The sequence below is a fragment of the Calypte anna genome, chromosome 17 (genome assembly GCF_003957555.1).
Source record: "Calypte anna isolate BGI_N300 chromosome 17, bCalAnn1_v1.p, whole genome shotgun sequence".
Lineage (NCBI taxonomy): Eukaryota > Metazoa > Chordata > Aves > Apodiformes > Trochilidae > Calypte > Calypte anna.
The window spans coordinates 5,157,230-5,177,798 of NC_044262.1; the positions used below are offsets into that span (position 1 = coordinate 5,157,230).

The 20,569-nt window shown below is 41.3% G+C and overlaps 1 protein-coding gene across 14 annotated transcripts in view; it reads right to left on the reverse strand.

Annotated features, from left to right (window-relative positions):
- The window catches only part of FNBP1 (formin binding protein 1), a 96,481-nt gene that overhangs the window by 20,547 nt on the left and 55,365 nt on the right, over positions 1 to 20,569 (reverse strand). For 5 of the 14 annotated variants that reach the window (XM_030461372.1, XM_030461374.1, XM_030461373.1 and 2 more), the window contains exons 7-10: positions 16,574 to 16,702; positions 14,704 to 14,850; positions 9,775 to 9,972; positions 8,212 to 8,394 (exon numbers count right to left, since the gene is read on the reverse strand). In XM_030461372.1, coding sequence (XP_030317232.1) covers positions 8,212 to 8,394; positions 9,775 to 9,972; positions 14,704 to 14,850; positions 16,574 to 16,702 — 657 coding nt within the window. Of the gene's footprint in view, positions 1 to 183; positions 271 to 8,211; positions 8,395 to 9,774; positions 9,973 to 14,703; positions 14,851 to 16,573; positions 16,703 to 20,569 lie in introns of all 14 variants that reach the window. The other 9 variants (XM_030461368.1, XM_030461366.1, XM_030461364.1 and 6 more) reach the window with 5 other exon arrangements.

A 20,569-nucleotide genomic window follows, 5' to 3' on the forward strand; every position in this document is an offset into this window, starting at 1 on the left:
ATTTCCAGGACCAGCAGAAATCTTTCCTGAGGATCCCAGGGTAAGCTGCAACTTGCCTCCTGCCCAATTTTCCTGTTATCTTTCACCAAAACACATTTCCACAGCACACTCCGAGGGCGTTGTAAGTGGGGTTAGCGACTGTGTAGCAACTGTATGGGCTGAGCACACCATACACAGACTTACAACATATTCCCTAGCCTCAACGGCACACGTGGGGGTCCCTAAAGTCCTCTTCATGAGTTCTTTGTGAATATACAAAGACTGTGTCTGCTGGTGAGTCAGCAAGAGAAAACACACATCTGTTACACCGGAGAAGAGCACGGCACCTCTGCGTTTACTGCTTCTACAGCAAAGGGCAGCTTGGCATTGAGCTGCCTTGAGGTGGAAAGTGGAAGCTTCCCAGAAACTAGGTGAATGTATAAAGAGTTTAGCATTCTCATAAAAAAATAGAAAACATCATATTTTTTTAAATGCTAACTTAAAACACACAAGATAAAGAAAAGCATCACTCTATGTGCTAGAAGAAACCATGGCTTCCATGATCCCCCCCACCCAAAAACCCACTGAACTGCTTTGAAGCTTAAAGTGGGAGCTTCCCAGAAACTAGGTGAATGTATAAAGAGTTTAGTATTCTCATAAAAAATTAAAAAGTATATTTTTAAAATTCTAGCTTAAACATGCAAGATAAAGAAAAGCATCACTCTATGTGCTAGAAGAAACCACGGTTTCTATGATCCCCCCCACCCAAAAACCCACTGAACTGCTTTGAAGATTAAAGTGGGAGCTTCCCAGAAAGCAGGTGAATGTATAGAGTTTAGCATTCTCATATAAAATTAGAAATTATCATAGTTTTTAAATGCTAGCTTAAACATTGAAGATAAAGAAAAGCATCACTCTATGTGCTAGAAGAAACCATGGCTTCTATGATCCCCCCCACCCAAAAACCCACTGAACTGCTTTGAAGTTTCAAGTGGAAGCTTCCCAGAAAGCAGGTGAATGCATAGAGTTTAGCATTCTCATAAAAAATCAGAAATTGTCATATTTTATAAAAAAACCCATCACTCTGTGTGCTAGAAGAAACCATGGCTTCCGTGATACCCCCACTCAAAAACCAACTGAACTGCCTTGGAGGGCAAAGTGGGAGCTTCCCAGAAACTAGGTGAATGTATAAAGAGTTTAGTATTCTCATAAAAAATTAAAAAGTATCAGATTTTTAAAATTCTAGCTTAAACATGCAAGATAAAAAGTGATGCTTACTCTATGTGTTAGAAGAAACCACGGATTCTGTGATCCCCCCACCCAAAAACCCACTGAACTGCTTTGAAGCTTAAAGTGGAAGCTTCCCAGAAACTAGGTGAATGTATAGAGTTTAGCATTCTCATAAAAAATCAGAAATTGTCATATTTTATAAAAAAACCCATCACTCTGTGTGCTAGAAGAAACCATGGCTTCTGTGATACCCCCACTCAAAAACCAATTGAACTGCCTTGAAGGGCAACGTGGGAGCTTCCCAGAAACTAGGTGAATGTATAAAGAGTTTAGCATTCTCATAAAAAATTAAAAAGTATCAGATTTTTAAAATTCTAGCTTAAACATGCAAGATAAAAAGTGATGCTTACTCTATGTGTTAGAAGAAACCACGGATTCTGTGATCCCCCCACCCAAAAACCCATTGAACTGCTCTGAAGTTTCAAGTGGAAGCTTCCCAGAAACTAGGTGAATGTATAGAGTTTAGCATTCTCATATAAAATTAGAAATTATCATAGTTTTTAAATGCTAGCTTAAACATTGAAGATAAAGAAAAGCATCACTCTATGTGCTAGAAGAAACCACGGTTTCTATGATCCCCCCCACCCAAAAACCCACTGAACTGCTTTGAAGATTAAAGTGGGAGCTTCCCAGAAAGCAGGTGAATGTATAGAGTTTAGCATTCTCATAAAAAATTAGAAATTGTCATATTTTTTAAATGCTAGCTCAAACACACAAGATAAAAAACCCCATCACTCTGTGTGCTAGAAGAAACCATGGCTTCTGTGATACCCCCACTCAAAAACCAATTGAACTGCCTTGAAGTGCAAAGTGGGAGCTTCCCAGAAACTAGGTGAATGTATAAAGAGTTTAGCATTCTCATAAAAAATTAAAAAGTATATTTTTAAAATTCTAGCTTAAACATGCAAGATAAAAAAAGCATCGCTCTATGTGCTAGAAGAAAGCACGGATTCTGTTATCCCCCCCACCCAAAAACCCACTGAACTGCTTTGAAGATTAAAGTGGGAGCTTCCCAGAAGCTAGGTGAATGTATAGAGTTTAGCATTCTCATATAAAATTAGAAATTATCATAGTTTTAAAATGCTAGCTTAAACATTGAAGATAAAGAAAAGCATCGCTCTATGTGCTAGAAGAAACCATGGCTTCTATGATCCCCCCCACCCAAAAACCCACTGAACTGCTTTGAAGTTTCAAGTGGAAGCTTCCCAGAAAGCAGGTGAATGCATAGAGTTTAGCATTCTCATAAAAAATCAGAAATTGTCATATTTTATAAAAAAACCCATCACTCTGTGTGCTAGAAGAAACCATGGCTTCCGTGATACCCCCACTCAAAAACCAATTGAACTGCCTTGAAGTGCAAAGTGGGAGCTTCCCAGAAACTAGGTGAATGTATAAAGAGTTTAGTATTCTCATAAAAAATTAAAAAGTATATTTTTAAAATTCTAGCTTAAACATGCAAGATAAAGAAAAGCATCGCTCTATGTGCTAGAAGAAACCACGTATTCTGTGATCCCCCCCACCCAAAAACCCACTGAACTGCTTTGAAGTTTCAAGTGGGAGCTTCCCAGAAGCTAGGTGAATGTATAGAGTTTAGCATTCTCATAAAAAATTAGGAAGTATCATATTTTTTAAATGCTAGCTCAAACACACAAGATAAAAAAACCCATCACTCTATGTGCTAGAAGAAACCACGGTTTCTGTGATCCCCCCCACCCAAAAACCCACTGAACTGCTTTGAAGTTTCAAGTGGGAGCTTCCCAGAAAGCAGGTGAATGCATAGTTTAGCATTCTCATAAAAAATCAGAAATTGTCATATTTTTTAAATGCTAGCTCAAACACACAAGATAAAAAACCCCATCACTCTGTGATCATGGCTTCCATGACCCCCCCACCCAAAAATCCTGGTTTTAGCAGAGATTTATACACTGCCATTAGGATAACAAGGATTCCCAGGGGCAGGGAACAGAGTAGGTAGAAGAGGGGGGGGGGGTTTGCTTTAGTTGCTGTTTCTGCATGCCCACAGAACTAAAAACTGAGCCCCCAAACAGAGCTGAGGGGGTCGGGGGAGAAAACTGCACGGGATGTCACAGGCAAGAAGGGAGGGAAAACATTGACTGGTGCAATGGAAAGAAAAATCCCACAGTAATGAAGTCAACAACTTCCACTAAAAAGGAAACCACAAAAGTCCCTCCGGGTGTGTTTTGGAACTTGGAGGGTGGAACTTGAGCAGTGACAGAATTGTCTGTGTCCCCCTCCCAGCCTCTCTGTTCATCACAACCCAGTCTCCCAGGACAGAGAGGAAAAGCAAGGTGGTGGTTCAAAGGTGTAAGTTCTACCCCTGGATGATGTTAGTTCAGGAGTGCTGCTCTTTAAATAAACGTGCTGATGTTACTGCTGCTAGAGCAATAAAAGAAAAGGACATGAAATTAATATCAACCAGCAGAATACCAAGTCTTCTTTGTCCTCAAAATGAAATTAGAAAAAGCAGAGCAAGCATAAATGAAATTATAACTGAACTAAGTGGTTCCTCTTTTTTTTTTTGCTCCTCTGCCTTTAACTTCCCCAAAGAAACAGAGTTGATTTGAAGTGTTACACTACTTTTGTACTGCCTTTTAAGAGAGTTATTAGAAACAGCACTCACAAAAACTCCTGAAAAGACTTTTCCTCCCCCATCTCATTTATCTCTGATCCATGACAACTGCCATAATGGTTATATAGTGTTTTCTACACTGGACATTTCTGCTGTTGGGGTTAGAAGAAAGAAGCTTTGAGGAGAACACAAAAATATGATTGAAAAACCATAGGCACTGACACAAGTCTGCACCTGAATTTTCAAACAGAGTAGGATTTCATCTTGGCAGTGACCACTGACACTGCTATTGGCACCTCTACATCAACCTTCCATCTGTTGTAAATTGTTCAGGCAGCTGCTTCCTTCCATGACAACAAGATTCACTGGATTTTTGGTTTGGAAGCAAAATTAAAACCAGACTGGGTGCAGAACACATTATTAGCAATGAAATAATTTAACAGTCACCAGTGATTTTCTTCTTCTCTCTTTCCAAATGCAACCTAAGATGTTAAACTAAAACTCTGAATGGAAATTATTAAACCATCCTGCCTCTCCAGACAGGTCCTGGTATGAAAGATTTAATGGAATAATTGCATGGGGATCTACTCACTCACGTTTCAAGGATCAATTCCAATTTGCAGTTCTGCTGCTGGTATTTATCCTCTTAAGGATATTTATCCTGTTAGTATCTACTGGACTTGTTCACATTAAGTAGCTCCTTGGCATGCACTTCATCCTTAAGCCAGTGCAAAAAACAGGAGTATGATCCAGTTTCCTCTGAAACACAATGTTTTACCTTGGCTTTTTGGAGGAGTTACCAACTCAGCACATCAACCAACCCAGCAAGGCCTCACATACCCTGAAATAACACTTAAAATGCCTTGTGGCCACCTTTCCCACCAAGGTGTCTGCCTGGAATGGATTTTTCTCTTTGAACAAACCCAGCACTGCAGGGACAATATTCAGAACAAATGGAATTATTGGGTCCAAAAGCAAACAGTGTCCCCTCTGCTGTCCTGCTGGTCCCTGCACAACCTTTCCAAAAGTGGTTCCACTGATGTATTTCTCTACAGATGAAATGTAAAGGACAGTTTCTGTCCTCCTAATTTCCTTGCTAATACCAGACTCCAATGTTTGTAACATCACTGCTCGAGCTCCTCAGCAAAATTCGGGGTTGAGCGTGGGTCTGGGGAGGAGCTGAGAAAAGGGAATCTTACCAAACTTTATAGTAAAAGCACAATTAACAGGATTATCTGCCTGTACTCAATATAAAGTGGGTCCTATCAACCACATCAGCTGAGAGAAATGCCTCCCCCTCATTTTTCATCTGATAAATCAGGAGGATTTGGGGGTGCTTCTCCATTTATCTTTGCCTGGTTAGAATTACTCAGGTTTTTGAAGGTCAGATGGCATTTTCATGATCTTTTACTCTGACCATTTGTCTAGCAAATCATCAAGGACCTACGAAATGTCAACTTGCCAAGTCTTGAAAACAGAGCAAGCTGCCAGAGCTTTGCAGCCTCTCCTACTCCAGATGTCCAGGGAAACCAAGTGGCCTGGATTCGCCCCTCTGGAATAAAGAAAACTGCTCTGAACCCTGGCTCCAGCTCTACAGGATGAGTCAGGCAGGAAAAGTGTTTACACACAAACATCCTGGTAGCTAACAGGGGAAGGAAATGCAAGAGAAAGAGAACACAGTGAAAGGTTTAATGAAGATTTAGCAATAGCTTCTCCTTGCATGTTTTTAATGAAAGCGTCAGCAGAAGTTTGAGGGATTCCAGAGGAGGCTCTGGGAACCTCTGCTCATCATTTCACCTTTCAAACTGAAGAATTGAAACAAAAAACCAAGATTCACAGAGTCACTTGGACTTCTTGAATGGGTAATTTATAAAATAATGGCATTCTTTAGTAGCTATTCAAAGTAATTATTATTTAGGGTTATTTATACAGCCAAATACTCACTAATAAGAAGCTGCACATTTGAAATACAAGCTTGAAACTTAAAGTTACCATTTTCAAACCCAATTAGAAATACTCAGAGCTATTTTCAGTATTCTGTTCCATGAACAGCACTATTGGAGCACCAGATTTTCACACAAACCTTCACCCCCTGCAGTGCCTTTCTCTCCCAAGTGTCCCAGCACTGCCAGGCACCCCCCAACCCATCTGGGTGCCACCAACACATCCCTGGGTTTGCTGCTGCAGAAGCAGAACTGAAAAAAGTCTTTCCTCCCCCATAAAAGCCACTGAGAAAAAATTCACTAAGCAAAAAAAAAAAAGAACAAAAAACAAACCAAAAAACCAAGGCAAGGAGGTACATTTACAGAACCTGCCTCTGGACAACATAGAATCTTCCTCCTTCCCCAGAGAAAAACAGCAGAAATGTCTTTTTTCTTTTCTTTTCTTTTTTTCCCTTTTTTTCTTTTTTCTTTTCTTTTTTTGTTCTCTTTTTTTCTCCTTTTTTTTCCTTTTCTTTCTTTATTTTTCTTTTCCTTTTTTTTTTTTCTCTTTTTCAGTTTTGGGTTCCCATTAAAGGGCAATTCCCTAGCAAAGAACTGAAAAACAGTCTGTATAGAACATTTTTTTTTCCCCTTAAAATGTACTGCCTGCAACCAGATGAGACAAAATATTGCTCCCAGCACTACTGTCAATTCTTTGTACCTAACCACTGAAGTTCCCCACTGAAAGCATCTTTGCTTTTATACAACTCCAGCCCTCAGCCCTAAATGTCAGTGCAGCCCCTGGAGCAGAATTTGGGCTTTTTAAAGTAATCACTTCCTTGCTCTAAAAAAATATTTCAAAACCCTGAACACTTGTGTCTCCTTCCTGTCATTTTTATAGTAGGAAATAATTCTAAGGACCTTAACCCAGGGGCCAAAGCCATGCTGGGTCAGCACAACTCTGCCACATGCAGGCTCTAGGGATGACAAAGTCTTCTTTTTGTTTAAAAAAGGGAAAAAATTGATTTCAGGGACCTGTCATTTTATTTCCTTCTTCTGCAGACCACCACCAAGAGTATTTTATTCAAGACAAACCCTTCCAGATCACTTTACCAACGTAGCCACAGCTGCTCTCAAGGACAGGAATAGAGCAGCTGACCTGGGAAAACTCCAGCATTGCTTCCTACTGTATCAGCATCACAGGACACAGGGACGCAGGGACACTTAAACCAGGGCTGATGGCTCACAAAATGTTCACCCAGTTTGATCCCATCCCAGGTGAATCCCCAGGGTCAGCCCCAGAGGTTTCCAGCACCAGAAAGTGCCATAAAGCAACCCCTAACACACTGCATTTCAGCAGGGAAAATCCCAACCCCTAATCCCTCAAAATATCTCATCAAAAAGATTTTGCAGACAGAAAGTCATTTTAAAGTGTGTGTCACAGCACTGGGAAGGGAAAGTCTGTTCAGAAACCATCAAAACCCATGGACTTAATGGGAAATTAACACTAAATTAAAACAGCAACTGACCTACAGTTCTGCAGCCTGATGGATGTAGGAAAGGATGCACAGACAAAAGTCAAACATGGAATATTTTTTTCTTAAAAAAAATACTTTTTTCTTTTTTCTTTTTTTTCTTTCTTTTTCTTTTCTTTGACCCCTTTGCAATGGGTCACATTAAGTTTATCAAGCTCTTAGTTAATGTCTTTCATCCACAGTGTGCAAGAATGGCAGCTGTTAGTGGCCATTACAAGCAGTTTTGCAACTCTGTATTTTTGTGGAGATATTGCACTGATATTTCAAGTGTCAAGCAGGAATTAAAACTAATCAGAAACACGTTCAGAAGTACTGCAGGTTTTAAAAAAATTCTTTTATGGACACTTTCAAAGCTGTTTAAGCTGGAGGCTCAAACACAGCCATGATAAACTTGTTGGGAAGCAGGATTTCTTACCCCTCTTCCATCCCTCCTCATTTCCTTGCCTCCTTCTGACACAGATACTGAGCTGGAAAAATTTTCCCAGTCAAGCAGCAGCAGAATCAGAGTGAACCTCTGCATGGTGTTCCTCCAAACCTGCCCTGCCATCTGCAAAACTCCTAAATTCATTATTTCATTTTCTTAATCTTTAGCTTTTCCTTCCATCCTTCAGCCAAACCCCCCCCCCAACCAGCAGACCTGATGCTTTCCATCAGCAACTCCACGTTTTGGGGGGGGTTTTTTTGTGGTTTCACTGTGGGGGTTTTGACTACAAAATGGCTTTCCAGGTTGGGATTCCTTAGATCTGGCTGCATGTTAGGACAAAACACAAACAGGGTCGTTCACAAAAAGAAAAGTTTTGAGGGAAGAGAACGTGCGATAAAAGCGCAAGAACGAAAGAAAAGGGAAAGAAAAAAAAAGAAAAAGAGAGAGAGAGGTATCCAGAGGAGAACTTACCCCACGTTTTAGGCTCCTGAAGCAGTGGATTTTGGGTTTGGAGGTCATGAACTCGTTGAAGCGATGGGAGAGGGGTTCCTTTTGCTGCTTGGGAGACTGGGGGCCGTTGGGAACAGCAGAGGGTGAGGCAGAGGCAGGGGGAGGAGGAGGGGGCTGATGGGGGGATGTTAAAAGGGACATAAGCTACGTGTAAGAGATGGAGAAGTGACAGAATAAAAAAAAAACCAAAATAAAAGAGATAAAAAAACACAAAACAAAAAAATAATAAGCATCAAAACCAATTATTTGAAATCCAGAGAGGGGGGAAAAAAAATAATAAACAATTAATTAAATATTAAAGGCCATGGTTCAAAAGAGGAGGGGAAGCAGTAGTTAAGAGTTGTGTTAAATGAGGAATGCAATAAATGGAAGTTTTAGTAAGTGGTGCAACAGAAGAGTAACACAAAGTATTCTGACAGGAGGCTCATGCAGACTCTTCCATGCAGCACTATCCCCCAGAATTGCCCTGTTCTGCTCTTGTGGACAGCTCAAATAATGCATATGGATAGAGCTTTCAAATACCTGAATTTAAATGGATCAGATAAGGAAGGTACCTTAGTGCCCAGTAGAGTTTCTATTATCTGGAAAACAACAAACCACATTCCTTCCTGCTTTCAAATCATACCTCAAGAATCTGCATCACACTTCACTTTTAAAATTACTCTACAAATTTGTTCTGGAATTAGCCCTAGGTTGATTTATATTTTTTTTTCTGGCTACACTGATGGAAGCACAGGACAGCTGTGTTCTCCCATAACAGGAATGATCCATTTTGGACAGGTAAATTTAAAAAAATATATCTGTAATTAGTAGGGGTTTGGTATGGGTCAGAGAAAAGGGGAGATCCAACCAACAAAGCTACTCTGGGCTTGCATCAGTGGGACTGGAAATTGGTTTGGTTCTGTGTCCCTGCCACATCCTGGTAACCCCCAATAAATGCTGCCATGCATTATGGTGTAAAATATGACAATGAAATGAAAAAGGTTTCATGGATACAGAAGTTAATATGGCCTTTTTAAACAAGTCAACTGCTCCATTAGTGATGCTCAATCTCAGCAATTCCTTCTTCCCAACCACCCAACACCTGAGCTCAGTGCACAGACTGAAAAGGGAACACAAATGAGAAGCCAAGGAGAGTTTTTAGAAGTGTCAAAACAGGAATGCCACATCAAAGCTTCCCCAGAGTCACAGTGTTAGTTAGCACACATGGCACCAGGTAAAACAGCACAGAATTCCTTCACAGAGTTAGGAACAGAAATGGACCATGGCAGAGACCTTTCATTCAACTTAAATTAACATAAAAACTGCAACATAATAATTCAAGAACTTCTACAAGGAAAAATTTAAAGATAAAAAGAAACTTCTATAACCAAAGACTACAACAAAACACCATATTAAGAGCAGCATCAGGTATCAACTTTCTGAACCTAAAATTCTCTTTTAAGAACTGTAATTGCCAGGTTTACGAGACAAGACACAAGTTATTGGCTGTACACAAACTAGCACCAGTTTGCAAGTCAGTACCTTATTTTTCTTGATGAATGGCCATAGCTTGCCCTTGGATTTGCCACCAAACTTGGGCTCAGACCTCCCATCCCCTCTGGAGTTGGACAGGCTGGATTCCGAGATCGTTCTTTTCATCGGCTGTGTGAAGTCCTCGAAGTCAACATCTCCTGGGGGCTCAAACCCTGATTTATAGGCTTCTATCACCAGCTGGGAATCCTGGAATGGGACAGTGTGAGCATCAATATCTTGGATGAGGTGAGGGGAATTTAGCTCCAGTAAATGGCTTCTCCCAACTGAGCCACCCAACACCTTGGTGCAGGCAATGGTTGGGAACTCCAGGAGCTGTCATTAAATCCCCTTCTGGGATTCCTGGGAGTGCCACACACTGGTTGTGTACTGTGTACAAGAGTTTTGATAGGTCTGGGGCAGAAGGAAAAATAAAATTATAGGAATAACCATACATATATATAGCATTTTTCCTGGTCAGGTCTACAAACACAGTTCATTATATACAAGCTCACATTCAGACCTCTTCCAAATGAATTTAAATCTAATGGACTAAGGAAAAACAAACTTATTTTAACATGCTTCTCATCTGCTTCTTGGGTAAAGAGCTTTTTTGTTATATTGTTCTGAGAGTTTTCTTCCAAGATCATTATTAGAGAAACTGTGCCACAGCACACAGATATCTTGAGTCTCTAGAGAAGAGCATCACCACCCTGTGCAGATAAAAAAAGATGAATTTGTTGCTTTGAAGGCATTTCAGAGATTCTGGAGGTGAAATGCTGTGCATGTGCAATCCAGGGGGATGTAAGCACAGCCAGAGGCCAAGCTCAATTGGGCAAAACACAGATAGAGGAAAAGCTTTGCAAAAAATCTTCACAGGATTATGAAGAAAATTCATGTTTAAGACCCTCAACCTCTATCAGGAGAGCAGTGAAATTCCTACACAGCTTTTAGGGATGTGGAACAACACTTTCCATTATTTCATCCTAATTTCACATTACAACTTGTTGAGATCTAAACACCTGAGGATATTTTTAATAAAAGTCATGAATCAAGACAAAGAAGGAAAGCCCACAAGCATGCATGCTGTTACATTAAGTATCCTTTGGGTATTTTACCCTACACATGGATCTTTTCTTTTTTTTTCCTCTTTAGTGTTCCTTCCATTTGGTCAAAACATCCTTCCACTACAATGGAGCTAAAAATAACCAGCATGCTTCATCTATCACAAAGATAATGTCATAACAGGAACTCTGAACTCCATAACAAATTCATTTTATCTGCTCCTAGAACCTTCTGCAGCAAGTTCTGCACAGGCTCACCTAGCAGTCACTCCCAGCATGACCTTTGGGATGTCCCAGTTATCAGAGGACATGAGAAACCACCACTATTTACAATTTCATTAGGAAAACAGGGCTACCACATGCCCAGCTCAATCCAGTTTCTATTGCCACAAGTGAGATTTCTTTCCACTTCAGGGAGGGCACAAAGCAATCCTATTTATACACTTGCAAACTAAGCCTCCAAGCCATTTTCCAAGTGGGCACGAGGCAGAACTTTGTGGTATTTAAGCTGCAGAGAATATAGAAAGTATTAAATCTGCCCCATATGTCATTTTAGGTCTTAACATTATCCAATGAAATTGGAGCCCTGGATGAAAACTGATCTGTCAGCATCCTGCCAGCATCCAGAGGGAGGGAACCCAGAGCTGGCTGGGGAAAGGAAGCAGCTTCAAAGTCACTGGAGAAATACATCCTTCCTTACTATTGTAACACATAGTTCTCATGGTAGAGAAAAGAGTGGTTCCCAGATACCAGAGGACCCCCACCTTCACAGCCAAAGTCTGGAATAAATCTACCTGAAGCTGAAAATTCATTAGCAAAAGCTCTGAGCTAGCTACACCAAGTGCAAAATTCAGAAAAGCTGCAAAACTTGCAGATTCTTAGAACCTTTCAGCTTTTTTTTTTTTTTTTGAGTTACAGGCTTGGTACACAGGCTACATGACCAAAATTGGTGCTCTCTCTCCAAATTATTTGCTTTATAACCAATCCATCTTCTGAACTGAAGGCACTACACAAAGAGCAAAAGCTTTCACTTAACCCTTGTTTAGGAACTCTTTACCTGACAGATGGGTACAAAAAGTGAAAAGAAAACCAAAGGATACAAAGACCTGGACAGACTGGAGAGTTGGGATGATCCCAATGGGATGAGGTTCAACATTCCAAGTGCCGGGTCCTGCACTTTGGCCACAACAACCCCATGGGGAGCTCCAGGCTGGGCACAGAGTGGCTGGAGAGCAGCCAGACAGAGAGGGACCTGGGAGTCTGGATTGACAGGAAGCTGAACATGAGCCAGCAGTGTGCCCAGGTGGCCAAGAAGGCCAATGGCATCCTGGGCTGGCTCAGGAACAGCGTGGCCAGCAGGTCCAGGGAAGGGATTCTGCCCCTGTGCTCAGCCCTGGGGAGGCCACAGCTTGAGTCCTGTGTCCAGTTCTGGGCCCCTCAGCTCAGGAAGGAGATTGAGGTGCTGGAGCAGGTCCAAAGGAGGCAACTGGGCTGGGGAAGGGACTCGAGCACAGATCCTGTGAGGAAGGGCTGAGGGAGCTGGGGGTGTTGAGGCTGGAGAAGAGGAGGCTCAGGGGAGACCTCATCACTCTCTACAACTCCCTGAAAGGAGGTTGGAGCCAGGCGGGGTTTGGGCTCTTTTCCCAGGCAACTCTCAGCAAGACAAGAGGGCAGGGTCTCAAGTTGTGCCAGGGGAGGTTTAGGTTGGAGATGAGAAAGAATTTCTTTCTGGAGAGGGTGATCAGGCATTGGAATGGGCTGCCCAGGGAAGTAGTGGATTCTCCGTGTCTGGAGATCTTTCCAAAGAGCCTGGATGTGGCACTGAGTGCCATGGGCTGGGAACCACGGGGGGAGTGGATCAAGGGTTGGACTTGATGATCTCTGAGGTCCCTTCCAACCCAGCCAATTCTATGATTCTAAAGACAAGAACTCCAAGTGCATCACTGCCTTTTGCCACTACCTGACCTTACACATTTCAAGTTCAGTGACACTGTACATTTGTTTTTCATTACCAGATCCTGGAAATCTCCTCCCAGCTGCACAACACATGTCTCTGGAAATCCAGAATTTCCCACAAAGCTTTTCCTGCTCAGCAGCCTCTTGGTTTTGCTCCCCATTGTAGAGCTGAATTATCACCAGCTGGCCTTGCATTCAACTTGCCTGGAATCTGACCTCATTTTTGAAGTTGAATACAGTACAGATCTAGTTGATTTTCCTATCTGAAAATTTAAAAGCTTCAAAAAGATGAGTAAAGCTGACAGTCTTTAATTTGGATCTTTCAAAGAAAAGGAGAAACTCCTGATGGTAGCCTGAGAGAGCCCAAATTTGCTGCTTGGAATGCTGAGGAGTGAGATGGGGATGCTGTGCTGTGACACCCTGCACTGGTGTACATGAACTGGAAGGAAAAATTACAGCTGTGTGTGCACCAAGGACCTGAATGCTCCAGAAAGGCAGGAACAAGCATATCAACCTTACCAGAACCCAGTAAGAGATTAAAAAAATATATAAATAAATCCTTGATGATATTTAAGAACCCTTTATAGACATAACTGTTTTCCAGGTAGAACACACTGAGCCATTTGTTATTTTTCAGGTATTACACATTTGGATGAATGCATTTTTATCAGCACAGCATTTACAAGAGATCCCTTCTTTATCTGTGTTCAAAGCCACCAATTTTTAATGTTAAATTCAGGCACGTGAGCCATGAATCTGATTTATCTGTGTGCAAGAGACACTTAGGAGTGCAGAATTCAGTGATTCCAACACCTGGATGAGCCTTGTGTTTGTTTTGCCAAGATGTCACTTGAAGATTCAAGCAAAGCCCAGACTTAGATATCAATGTTCCCAACACAATGTCCCCAAAAGCTGCACCTCCAGGAGGTTATGATGTTCTAACAGACCCCACACCCTTCTCCCATCCTCTGAAAGCTTGATTTTCAGATTCCTTGCCTTCCTATCCTGCTCTCTCTGAGTGCAGTTGCCCAGCAGAAAGCAGGGGATTCATTTCCAAACTTCAGCCTCAGGCTTCTGCTGCCAATTTCTGGCATTCTCCAGGATCTGGGCACTGAATTGCTCAGAAAAAGATTCCAGGGAAAAAGCTGTATGGGAAATTCTAAGAGCCAGCAAGACACATGCTGTTTGTATTTGAAGCACTAATGTGAACCATGAGAAGGGCTGAAAGAGCAAGCAGGGAGTTCATTTAAGAAGGGAGCAGAGAATTCTGAAAACAAAATAGGAAACACATTTGTCCTTGTGCTAACTGTACATCAGGAAGCTCTACTGAATAGTTTATCATCCTTTTTATCAGGAAGGCTTCTACTTCTACAATGATGTTCAAGAACAAAGATTTATAAGAGCTCATTTACAGATCTGAAAGTAGAAATTTAGCTGGAATTGTTTGCAGTAATATAAATAGCAAATCCTATCCATGCTTCCATTACAATGAAATGAATTGAAATGAAGGCATTTCTGCAACATTCAGTTTTCTGAATTTTCAGTTTTCTATCAGACAAAAAACCCATCTGAATAAGAACTGATGATTATGAGGTACCTGGAATTATGCCTACCATCTTCCTTACTCCACAGAGAAGCCTGTTTTTCAATCACAGCATTTCAAAAAGTCATTGTCCCAGTAAAAGGAGAGAATATTGTTAAAATAAAAAAAGGAGAGGCATTTCTGTTAAGGTGATTTGAGAAACAATCTGAGCACAGTCCTGCCTGAGACAAAGCAGCCTGGAACATGGAATTATTTCTTGTCCTGCTCTGGTGACTACAAAGCTCTCATGCTGCAGCCTGGACCCAGGACTCATGCCTGCATTTATAAGTGATCAATATTAAAGATGATAATCAACAATTCAAACATTGCAACACTTACATTCTTGTGATCCACTGACTCTGCAGCCTTGGTTATTTCATCCAGACACTTCCCAATGATAGGGATCACCTGGCGATCGACCTCTGCAAACGTTTTCATGGATTCCCCTATCCTCACAATTCTTCTTTCCTCCATCTCTTGGATTTTCTGAAACATTGGATTTCACTCAGATCAAATAGCAAGATTAACTTCACAGTTTCCACCAATTTTTCTCCCCAGCATCCACCACCTGCTTTAAAGTTTATTGTCTAAAGGTATTTTAAGAACAAACCAGGAAAGCTGATCCCATGAAGTGATGGGGTTCCCTCAAACATGAAAAGAGCATTCTAAAAGTAATCTCTGTTATTATTAGTGGGAATTTTTCAATTAACTTTTTACATTAAAAGTGCTGATTTGTCAAACCCCCAGTTTTAGGCTGGCTAAGGATGGCTCCTGAGGTTTTTCAGAGAATTTCAGCAACAGTAATTCCCTCAGTTTCTATGTGTGTTCTGAAAGACCTGATTTTTATTCCAGTGCAGAATCCAAACAAACAAAAATCTTGATATTTCCCCTTCATCTTTTCCCTACAAGGCGATTTTTTAGCTGACAGGCAGTCTTATGCATCAGGTTTTGTTCACATCAGGTGTTCAACACAAGCTCTCTGTGGCTCAATGGATTCAGAGCCATGATCTCCAGCATCAATCCCATTTATACCAGAGGGAAACCAGAGGAGGGATAATGCTGTTATCACAGATTATAGCAGGATACAGAAGGGCACAAATAGGAATGGCCTGTGTCACATTAGACTGCAGGGATCTTAGGGAACATTGTCAGCTTAAAAATACCCCATTGCCTTGGCTGAGCCACATGAATTATTCACAAATCAACTTATTTCAACCTCTAAAAGAAAACACTAGAGCTTACTGGGGGACTGGTAGTGAAAAGGTTTCATCTGCAAAAGTTAAAAGCATGCTCAGATGAACCAGAGCACCACATCAGACCCTAGCATTAAACAAATATATCACAGAAATTTTGTATCTGATGCCAGGGATGATTTATCCCAAGATACTGTTATGAAAAACCACGGAGCAAAAGAGGAGGTGTGCATTTAGCTGCAAAGTTCCAGCTATGGAAAAGAAAAGGCACATTTGCTACCCAAATATCAGTTATTTCTCATCAGATGATAAGCTTGTGACATTTTCTCCCTTGGAGGGGTTGTATTTTCCACTTCTGATGCTTATGACCCATTACAATGGAACAGTCATTACAAGGTCTGCTCTACTGCATTCATCTCTCTCATGTCCACTCAAGCACAAACTCAGATCTTCAGTCAATACCAATCTGATGGCTTTTTTATTCCCTGCACACTCTTTCTTTAAGCCCTCTAAGACATAATAAACAAGCTTATTTAAACCCTTTGACATTCACTACTGCAGAATTGTGCTTTAAATTTTAAGATCTGTTAAGTCTGATTGGAAGACAGGTTCTAAAGGGCTGTGAGGTTTTACAGATCCAAGGCTGCCCAGCTGACTCCTGCCCCAACAATGCAAATAATGCTCTCATTGCCCAGCTGCATGGACACAAGAGTTCAACAGAGGAAGATTTGGGAGGATTCCAAAGAGTATTGTAAGCTTGCCTGCCAATTCCATGTCACATTCCTCATATATTATTGATTACTTGATGTATAGTCCAAGAGAAAGGGACAATTTATCCCACTGAGCTCTTGAGTTGCCAAACTGCATATAAAATTAGCAAAAAAAAAAAAGAAAATCACCAAAAAGTCAAAGACAAGTTGATAGAAATGACAGAAATGAGGTGATGTGCAACACACAGCTCTGTTCTGGTGACAAGATTGTGAGATTCTGTCCAGATCAGTGCCAGTGCCCCTTACCTGGAAGATGTTTGGGATGTGTGTGTAGTAATGATCATGCTGCTCACTGTTGAACTTCTGGAGGGTGGAAGAATATTCTGCCTTGCTGTCTTCTGCCATTTGATGTCGTAGCTGAGCTTGCTGCCTTGCCTAAAAAAAATAAAAAATGCCAGAAGCAATTTATAACTCGGACTACATGGAAAGAAATGGTGTTACTCCTCAACTTTCCAGCCCTACCAGGCAGCCCAGGAATATCAGCACATGAGTCTCTGAACACTTCAGCTTTTGATTTTTCTCCTCTTTTGTGAAGCAGCTCAGCTGCACCAAGCATAAACCTGGGGTGTGCACATTACTGCTGCTCTTCTCTTGCTATTTCCACAAAGAAATCTTGTTTGCATTCTGTTCCTACTGCAGGTAAACCACTGTTTGCCCCTCTCCCAGCCCACAGAACTGCTGGGTGTGTGGTTTTCCCATTCTTTTGGACACTTTTCCACATTTTTTTGTGTGCTCTGCTGCATGGCACCTGCCTTTCTCCCACCAACCCTGTATCTTCTGGCTAGCAGCACTTTTGGGGGGAAAGAGAAGCAACAGAACAAGAACCTCACCCAAATTCTGTCTCACTCCATGGCCTGAGCTATCATAAATCATGACAAAGCATCTTAACTCCCCCTGTGCTCTCTGCAAAGTCCTTTATCTCCATTTCCCTGAATGGCACTGGCATGAAATTTAAAAAGGAAAAGGGAGCCTGAGGAGCAGCTGAGACACAAACTCCCAAACTCCCTTCCTATTTTTACCCCAGAGATGATTTGCTGCCCAGCATAGCTGAGCACTGGGCAATCAACCTCCCATCATTCCAGCACAACAATCTGTCCCTGAGTGACCTCTTTTATATTTTCAGATCCCTTCCCTTCCAGTTCTGCTTCCTGAGACCTTCTGTTATCTTTTTCCCTGCCCAACATTATTCCCTTACTGCCTTTCCCATCTGCTTTTGTTGCCTTTTCCTTCCTTGCTGCTCTTCCTTCTCCTTCCACCCACATCTCCTGCCCTTCATCCACTTGCTGGAAATCCCTTCTGATCAAAAAGTTTTATCTTCCATTACTGCCTCAATTTTGGAATAACCCCTTTAAGAAAATAAAGGCTGCTTTAATAATTATTTAAAGCACTTTGGGGTGTTTCAGGGAAAACAAGTAATTTCAGCATATTCTAAGTGGGCTCCCATTAAAACCAGCTCAGGAGGGGGTTATTCTATGAAGTGTTCCAAGCAGACAATAGTTTCCTGACAATAAAGCCATGGAATTCCAAATCTTGGAACATTTTAGTAATCAGAAATGGAAGGTAAATTCTGCCAGAAGGTTTCAAATCTCAGCTGGCAAAGACACAGGCTTCCCTCCCCATTCGTGCAGCTCACACATCTCACCTAATCATTTATTTCACCTCACTTCAGCTATTTCTTTTGCAATCACAGTTGTAGGAATTTCCTAGATCCCCTTCAAAGGTTTTCTACAAAACCAACTCAAGCACAATGAGAAGATGCCAGGCACTGAGTGCATCACAGGACCTGAAACACCAGCATCAAATGGGAAAGACTGCAATGAGAACCAAAGAAATAAATCAGCCCAAGAAAAGAAAGACTTTCAGCTTGGGTTGGGTTGTTTCCCCCCCAGGGCTCCTGTAGAGGATTCATGCCTAACTCCAGAAAATTCACAAAGCACTATCAATCATTTTTCTGCCCAGATTATTAAACTTTATCACCCACACACTCATATACAGCTCCATTAAATGGGAGTGCAGAACAGCACAGCCTTGTAAAATTTAGCAGCAAAACAAAGTCAGGCATGGAGAGGCTGGAAGAGTGATGTTCACTGTCACCCAACCCCTTCTTGTCCCAGCTGCTACAGATCAAGATCCATTTGTGAGGCTCTTTCTCTTCATCTACCTAAGAGCATCCCATTGTTTGAGCTGACTTCTACAACAGCCCCAGTCCCACTCACACAGCTGTCTCTTTTTTTATAAATATATATTTTTTTTTCAATAGTGCAACTCAGGAATTTGCTCCTCGACTCCATTGTTAAAGCAGAAAAACAAGAAATCCATTATTCCCAATCCCAGGCAGATCCCCAGAACATAAAAGCAGAGTTCATCTTCATGAGCAAGGTCACTGATCAGATCTGAGCAAACTCTGAGTTAAATACATACAGGAGGAGAAGTTTAGGTTCCAAAATTATCTTAACTGGCCCCAAATAAGAGGAGGCAGCAGATGAGTAAGATTGGGTACATTCCAAACCCAAGAATTTCTGTATGAGAGCCTCAGTGATGTTTTGTTTCTTCTGGCCATTTCATGCATTTGGCAAGCTTCAAACAGTTGAAATATTTTTCCAGTGAGGTATTGGGGTCTTAAAATAAAAACGTAAATTAAAAAGCCTTGCTTTTTTTTTCATGACTTCATTTGACTGTGTCACTCTAACATCATCACTTCTAGAAATTACAGGGTTGTTTTATAGCCCAGCCTGGTTCCAGCACTCTGCTGAAGCATGGAATGAGAAAAATGAGTGGATGACCTGAAGTTTCACATTCAGAGTAATGGATGCAGTGGCCTGGAGCTACACAGAGTCACAGGAGCTGTTTCAGGAGTAATTTATAGTCAAGCTTTACAGCAAAATACATTTTTGCCTTCTTTACTGCTCACTTGTGCATACAAACAGCTTCAGAAGGTATTTTTGGGGGGGGCTGCTTAGAGTTAATGTTAAAATATTTGCTCTGAACAGTAATTTTCAGGAGGAAAGGCTTTGGAATAATTGGTCTCTGGAAATTCAGATCCTGACTTCAGCTCCAAGAGGTTGATTCTGCACTGCAGCTTTCACTCAACTCTTATCCTGTAACTGAGCAGAGATGACTGAGCAAGGGCTCACATTTCCAGCACCATGTGTGAAACCACAATCCAGATCTTCTACAGACTGCAGGGTTACTCAGTTGTAAGAGATGCCATGGTTAGGTAACTCAGAATGAAGAAAAAAAAAAAAAAAAACCCCCTTTTGAAAGCAATGAAGAACGAGGTCACCTTTCAGCTTCATGAAAAAGCCTAGAAGGGGACAGGGATTTGAGGGGTTTGTGGGGAGAAGAAAAGCAGGTTGCCCCTACCCATCCAAAGCTGCTTTTGTAATATTTTTTAATTACATTGACCTTGCAGGCAGCATCCAGGGACACTTCATGTCCCCACTGCCATGGCAGAAAGATTTAAGGACAGTCACACCAGGAGGGGTTTCTGTACACCCTGAAAGAAAACTCAAAGTGTTGTTCTGATAGACTGAAGTAGCTACCAGCACACTAACAGCAGGTAAAGCTGATTAAATATGACCTCTGCTCTTACAGAACTGACAGAGATGTCATTAAACAGAATCAAAACCAATCTTTTTCCCATCCTTTAGACAACCTTGCTACTTGACGAGGGACAATGCAGGGCAGGAGTCACTTCAGAAGCTTTGATTTTGGACAAATTGGTGGAACTGTGGATGTCTTCAGTACTTGAAAAAGATAAAAAATTAAAATATCAGGCCTCAACAGCACTTAACTTTTGAGAAAAACCACTAAGAGCCAGATCAAATGGCAACACATGCCCTGGCTTCTCTCTCTTCTACAAGGTAGCAGGAAAAAACAAACATTATTCTCTCAAGATTATTTTAACCACATTTCCTGCAGCTCTACCTAAGCACTGAGCTCCAAAAGTCAGACTTCCAAAGAGTCTCAGATGTTTGTTCCAGACGTTTAAATGACTCCAGCAGAAATCCAGAGATGGCAGCTTCAGCCTAAGTGATTGATACCAGGGGAGGACACCAGTTCTTTAAAATCTTACAACTGAAGAACTTGCAGAATTATTTATTTGTTCCTTATATAGGAAATTATAAAAAAAGCTGACCTTTTACTCTGACATAACCCAGGTTAGGGAGATATTTTATACTTCTGACCAGCAGTCAGAAAAGGAAAAATTAATAGAGAAATGAGAAAAGGTGAGAAAATGTT